At 37.3% G+C, this 7,066-nt stretch overlaps 1 protein-coding gene across 3 annotated transcripts; it reads left to right on the top strand.

Annotated features, from left to right (window-relative positions):
• The first annotated feature begins 1,883 nt into the window (after nt 1-1,883).
• On the top strand, nt 1,884-6,435 carry LOC107795594 (acidic leucine-rich nuclear phosphoprotein 32-related protein). 3 transcript variants are annotated; one of them, XR_001650158.2, is made up of 3 exons: nt 1,896-3,224; nt 5,017-5,698; nt 5,810-6,435. XR_001650158.2 is itself a non-coding variant. In XM_016618262.2 (2 exons), exons 1-2 carry the CDS (start codon nt 2,100-2,102, stop codon nt 5,281-5,283), a joined length of 1,392 nt encoding a protein of 463 aa, XP_016473748.1. In that variant the 5' UTR covers nt 1,884-2,099; the 3' UTR covers nt 5,284-5,719. The 3 variants fall into 3 exon arrangements, 1 of the variants encoding a protein (XP_016473748.1); XR_001650159.2 differs by having other exon boundaries at nt 5,017-5,419; XM_016618262.2 differs by lacking the exon at nt 5,810-6,435 and having other exon boundaries at nt 1,884-3,224; nt 5,017-5,719.
• The last annotated feature ends 631 nt before the right edge of the window (nt 6,436-7,066 follow it).

Consider the following 7,066-nt stretch of genomic DNA (forward strand, 5'->3'; position numbering starts at 1 on the left):
GTGTAGCGCTCGACACATTCTCCTCGTCTTCTCTACCAACCTCGTTGATGTGGTTCAGGAGGTTGGCAGTAACATCCGTTACTGCTTTCAGTCTTTCATCTCCTTTTCCTGCCATTGTTAGTTCGTACAAATGAGAAAGAGATGGCTGTTGTTTTTTTTTATCTAGAAGAAACTAAAATTTTAACTAGAAACTCCCCACAGATGACGCCAAATTGTTTTACTAAAAAAGTGCTAAACCTTTTCTTAAAACGAATTAATGTGAAAATAGAGGGTGGATCCTAGTTAAAAATAATAACCGCTAGATCTAACGTTTAGGAGTATTAATGATGTAGGGTAGAATCTGAAAATGTAGTATACCAACTACAAATGCTCAATGATTGTTAATGAATATAGTAATAAAAACATGCAATAAATGTGGATAATGGCAATAAACGTAATAAGGAGGAATTTATCACCCAAATGTTAAAGGACTTGGATGATTCTCCTTCATGATAACAAGGTGGAGTTATAGGAAATGAATATGGATAAGGAATCTCTGGATCTTGTGAACAAAAAACTTATATCGAACAATATAGTCAGTAGACAAGACAAGCTTTTGTATATTCTTTGTAGTCAACCCTTTACAATGTGTTCTTATCAGAAAGGTGAAGATCCTTTTTTTGTTCTTTATCCCTTCCTATTTATATGAGATATTCCTAAGAAACCCTAAAAAGTACAGAATATCTAATATAATATTCTTTTTTTTCTATTCTAGACTTATTTACCATTGCTTCCCTACACTCCTTGCTTGACCTCGGCGCTAATCCCTCTTAAGACGACTCCTCACCTTTGTGCCGTAGTCGGCTTAATTCTCGACCACGTCCATTTGCAGTTATTAAATCCAGTCCAAATTTTGACCAATACAATTTTCTAACGAATTATTATGCCCAATAATGTGCTTAATTATTTCATGCTGATATGATATGAAATTAAATTACTCCTATATGCTTATTTAATACTTAGATGAAATAAGATTATCCATTCTGACTGAAAATAGTAGCTATGAGAGTCGATATATACGATGAATCGCTGTATATGATAACTGAATTTTTGAAAAAATAAATAAGTAGGTGTTTGGACATAAAAATTGTAATTTTTTTTAAAAAAAATAGTATTTAGAATTAAGTTAAAAAATAGGATTTGAAATTTAAAATTATGTTTGTATATACATTTCACTTGAAAAAATATTACAGTCTTGTGAATGGAAAATTTTAAAAAACTACTTTCGAAAAAATTTCTATGAACTTACAAAATTTCAATGACAAACACATTTTTGAAAAAAATATTTCAATTTTATTTTTATTGTTATGGACAAACAGATCCTAAATATTTTTTGATAAAGGTAAAGGCGGAAAAACAAAGGGCTTTTTTAATTTCATAGCAGCCCAAACCCCAAAGGACACGAACTACTCTGGCTCTATGTGAGACGGAAAAAAGAAAGTCATGAAACTAAAACTAAAAGAATAAGAAAATAGGTTCTCGTGTTATTGGTCAGTGGTATTTCCGTGATATTACAGAAATAATGAGGCATATTCAAATATTCCCCGATATATATTAACGTCAGGAGTGACGTGTCAGGCTCATCAATTCCGAAATCAAAACGAGTCTTCCAAACCCTACACTCTACGCCCTTCCTTTTGAAAAGAGAAACACACCGTCCTTCAATCTCTACCGTCCAATATTCAGCCACGTCATCAATCCGCGTCTCTAAATATACGGCTGCAAGTCGGTCTCCAAACAAACACATATTAACCCTGTACTCGGGTTAGTTAACTCAACCCTGATTACTCTTGTTCCCCAAACCCTGACTCGGCCTCGAGTTTTCTCGACTCGCCTCCCCTAATATATCAAGCGATAGAGTGAAGAGTTTTTAGAGAGAGAAACTAGAGAGAGAAAGAAAAAGAAGAAAAATTAGGTTTTCTATATGTATTCTCATTTGCCGTAGAAGATACCGGAAAAGGTTGTGGAATTTAACTTCTAGTCCTGAATTTTATCTATATTCCAATTTAGTCCCATAGTTTTTAGAAAATTCGTAATCATATGAGTTCTGGCTCTGATTAATGGACGAGATTTGGGAGAGAGCGGTGGAGACGGCGTTAGACGGCGAGAGAAACTTCGGTTCTGTGCGAACCCTAACGTTAGACGGAGCCGTTAAGTGTATTCATGGTAAGTTACCTCCTCCGTCGATTTTTGAGAAGTTTCAGAATCTCGAGCACCTGTCGATTGCAAACATCGGTGTTTCGTCGCTAGAACAGTTTCCTCGGCTACAGAATCTGCAGAAGTTAATTTTATCGGACAATAGAATCGCCGGAGGCCTCGAGTTCCTCGTAGATGCTGGTTTAAATTCACTCCGGGACCTCGATTTGTCGAATAATCGGATTCAGGATATCGGCGATCTCCGCCCGTTGGCTGAACTCCGCCTTGTGTCGCTTGATCTTTATGAGTGTCCGGTTACGCGAGTTAAGGACTATCGATCTAGGGTATTTGGATTGATTAGGTCGTTGAAGTATTTGGATAAGATGGATGCGGAGGGGAACGAGAGGCCGGAGTCGGATGATGAGGAGGAAGATGAAGAGGAGGATGAAGAGGATGATCCGGGGAGTGGGGAAGTTGATGGAGAAGATCGGCCTTACAGGATGAATAATGGACACAGGGTTGGGAGTGAAGGAGTTGTAGATGTGGATGAGGATGAGAGTGATGCTGATGAGGAAGAAATGGAGATAACTCGAGGGATTAATGGGTCGAAACATGATGGTTCGAGTTCGACTCACCACTCAAATGGTTTTCGAGTAGAGGCGGTTGGGGATGGAGACGAGGAGGAGGATGATGAGGATGATGACGATGAGGATTTTGTGGAGGAGATAGATGAAGAGGGTGATGAGGAGGATGTAGTGGAGGTTCATGAAATAGAAGACAGTGATGAAGAGGAGGATGGTGTGGAAGATGACGAGGACGATGATGATGATGACGATGATGAAGAGGATGAGGAGGAAGTTGATAATGATGATGGCGATTTTGCGGAGCCGGAGAGCACGGGGAGGTTAAATAGCACTGAAGGGGAGATTGATGGGCATGAGCAGGGGGAAGATGATGCAGATGAGGATGATGATGGGGAGACAGGGGAGGAGGAGCAAGGTGTTGAGGAAGATGGCGATTTCGATGATGAAGAGGAGGCTGAAGATGAGGTGAAAATCTCTCCTGTTTTATGTAGTTATGTTTTCATTTTAATGTGATATATGTCATAGCTGGTTGTTTGATTAGAAGGCTTTCTTGCTAGTCTATATTAAGTGTAATTTATTCTGTTTTATTTGATACTGTGTGGATTGTTTATTTTGTGTGTTACTTTTGTTAATTTCTCTTGCTATTTGTTTTCTAAGATATGCATGTCCTGCAATGTTTGACAATTCTTTTCTAATTTATGGTATTTTCTTGCTTCAATCTGCGTGATTCATGTGCTTATTGCTGCCGAAGAATTGTCATCTTATTTGATCTCCATAACCATTGATCAATTTGATCGTTACATGATTGTTGCTGGAAATACCAGTAATTTTTGGTAGCATATTGGTTAGAAAGTCTTGTTATATCAGATTACCCCCAAAAGAAATATTAATTTCATGTTAGTATGAACCTGGAAGTTTTGGTGCACAGGTGGTTTCCGTTGCCACATTGGAAACCAAGCTGATATTGTGAATCCTTTTTTTTTTGAAAAGTGGTAATTTCTTATTAGATCAAGGTGGTGTGGAATATTTATATTATTTCTGCTTGAATTGTGTTATTCTACAGAAGAGTGACTAAAGAGGGATTAATCAGAAGTTGGTAAGAGGGGAATAACTTTTGGCACGATTTATTTGTGTGAGGTCTTGACCATAATTTGGTTATTCTACCCAAGTTTTATGCAAATGCTCATAAAAAACATGCCTGCAAAAAAAGGTTCCAGTTGGATTACATTTTGATTTGTGAGAGATTTTCTGAGAATTCTCTTTAGAGTTTCTCTCTCAATTTTTATACTTGCAAACTGAATGCTAAGGCTCTAAGTGCAGTGATCTAGATTCACAATTTTCCTTGTCTTTTGTGGGTCTGCTTTTGTGCCATCTCTTTGTTCCGCCTTTCTTCCTTATAGCTTATTGTTTTTATGCACAATCTCTTGATTTCCAAAATTTTGGAATCTAAAGTTTGCTGTGATCTGCCCTGTCCCCATTGAGCTTGTTTCTCTTGGAAGAAACTTCCTTGAACCTCTTTTTTGGGGGGTTATCTCCTCCTGGCTTAAGATAGTATTATCAGTTACTTACAAAAGGGGTGTCGGATTATGGTGTTTTTAGTTTTTCATCTTTTTGTTGGTTTTAAATTGATGTACTTTAATGGATCTCCGACCAATTCATTTTTCGGACTTTTACTTTTCTGCCATCATATCCCGTAGAGGTGACCATGTCAATTGCCAAAGTATAGGGAATGTTACCTTGTCGAATCTGCTGCTTATGTGCTATTCTGCATTTTCTTAGTTTTCATCAAGTGATTTTCTATTTTCTGACTAAAAATTCGTTTTTTTGTTTTTTCCCTTTTCTGTCATTATATATCATTATCTTCCTTTTTTTCCCGGAAAGGACTGTTTGATTTTGCTGCTAAGGTATATGCGATAATTTGGTGGTGTTGAATTCACTGCTTATGTTACTTTCCACTTTTCTGCCTTGGTGTCGTAATGGTTATTTTATATTTTTTTTTTTCTTACTGCTAAAAGATATGTTTTCTGAGTTCTATTGGCCTAGCTTCGTTTGCATATTTAAATGATCTACTTCCACAGATGTGTTTTATGGCCTTTTGATTTTATCTGAACCTTGGTAATTGTTTTATGGTTAATTTGGTGATCATTATCTTGTTATCACCTTAAAATTTTGCATCTTAGGGTTTTGCAGTATATCAGTTGACCACCCTTATCTAGGTTTGTGGAGCTTACTATGCTAATTTTCATTTAAATGGCAGGAGGAAGATAATGGCAATGGCTACCTTGTTCAACCAGTTGGTCCTATTGAAGTAGATGATGCTGAAGGCAGTGATATGGAGCCAGTAAATGGTGATGAAGATCCTGAGTTGGAGGAAGAAGTTGAAGATGAAGAGGACGACTATGGTGAAGTTCAAGAGGTGCCACCTTCCTCCTCTCAAAAGAGGAAGCGGGATGATGACGATGATGATGATGGTGGTGAAGAAGATGATGATGAAGAGTATGCAAAGTCATCCAAGCATCGTTAGTGACTTTATCTGTGGTGGGTTTGACGAAAGTGATGAACTTGAGGAATAGATTTGTCTGGAGGCTGGAAGTAGTTGACTGTTGAACGTCTTTTCATGGACAGAACACATGTTTTGGTGGGAAATTCAGGTCTGAGAGGTATACAAATGTTCAAAAGGTCGTTAGTAAATATTGGCCGTTGGGTTGTGATTCAAATGGCAGTTGATGGGGAGATCCAATCCGCTTCATGAGTAGGTTATTGGAGGGGAATTTGAATTGGGGAAAAGCTAAAAAGAAAACCTCTGCTAGTTCAACAATAGAAGTAGTGATAGAATTTGTTTTCCGCCTTTTTTCTTGAATTTTAAAAAGGACGCTTTGCTTTTCCTGGGGGATAGTTTTTAATTGGCTTGTAAAACAGTCTTGTGGATAGTTGTCTCAGTTAAGTGTGACCGTTTATCATTGTGATGAGTCCGTCCTTTGATCCAATTATGTCACATGCAATTTGCTGTCAGCCTACTTTTACATCTAATTTTTTTTGGCAACTTGCAGGTGGTGCCAGGTGGCAGCTGTTTGTGTGTCAGTTGATTGCACCTATTCGCTGATCTTCCAACCATGTGACCGAGCAATGATATTGTACCAACCGGTCGAGAATTTCGTTAGATAAAAAAAAAATAAAGAGAAAAAAAGCAATGGTCCCATACGCAAAAAAAGGGATAGAAGAAAATCCGCGCTTATATTCTGTTATAAAATTCTATACCACTAGCCAGCCCATCAGTTTTGTGCCATCTCGGGTATCTTCAAAGCAGATTTTTGGCCCTCGTAAAAATATTTTTGGGCTTGGAAGCCCAAAACTGTGGGTGGTCAAATGATGGATATGCGCCTTGAATAGATTGAGCTGCTACGTTAGAAGGTGATTAAGGGTAGAGCAGGCCAATGAGTGTACTGAGTTTGGGCCGGCTTAAGTATAGCAGGATTCGGCCTGCCTTGGGTTTTCCATCAAAACTTTGGTCCACGCTGTCAACGCGCGTGAACTTCACAAGCTGGTTGCGACAAAATGGGATTCCTCTTGTTTGTTTATTTGTACTTGTACCAAATTACGTTACAAAGAGATGCAGCGTGTGTGCGCTTGGATTTGTATTTAATTTCTTGAACTTTGATTATTGAATTCAAATCAATGGTAATACATCCATCCTTATTTCTTCCTTCCTCACCCGGACTCCTGCACTCCCCCCCCCCCACCCCCAAATATATATATATATATAAAAAAACCCCCCTCAAAATTAGGGAACGCTATGAGGGTGATTATTGTCATTAAACAAAGTTATATTTCCTTGAGGGAATAGGTGCACGACGTAGTGGTCAAATAAAAACATAAGTTTATGAAGATGATCATAAATATTGATTGGGTATAACTAACTCAATAAATAAAAAAGGCCTCATAAAATTCTCAATTATTAGTTCATAATTCAACTTAATTTTTGTTCCAGTTTCATAACTTTGTAACTTCAATTTTACAAGTTATCATGCTTCCTTTTCAGTTTCAACAAGAACAAGTCCTTGAAAGCCTAAATAGTGTCGAATGATAGAACTTAAAACATATAATCATGCAGCTAATAATTTATAACTTTCATCAGATCACAAAATCACATTCAAGAGCAATAAAAAAAATAAACACATTTAAAAGGATACGAAAGCAAGCTTGTGAGAGAATTTACAATTGAAAGATGATCATTCGTGACATATTTACTTCAAAGAATAGTTTAGAATTAGAATTAAAAGTGTATACTTTGGTTTTAATGTCACAAT

This window comes from Nicotiana tabacum, chromosome 21 (genome assembly GCF_000715075.1).
Source record: "Nicotiana tabacum cultivar K326 chromosome 21, ASM71507v2, whole genome shotgun sequence".
In the NCBI taxonomy this organism is placed as follows: Eukaryota; Viridiplantae; Streptophyta; class Magnoliopsida; order Solanales; family Solanaceae; genus Nicotiana; species Nicotiana tabacum.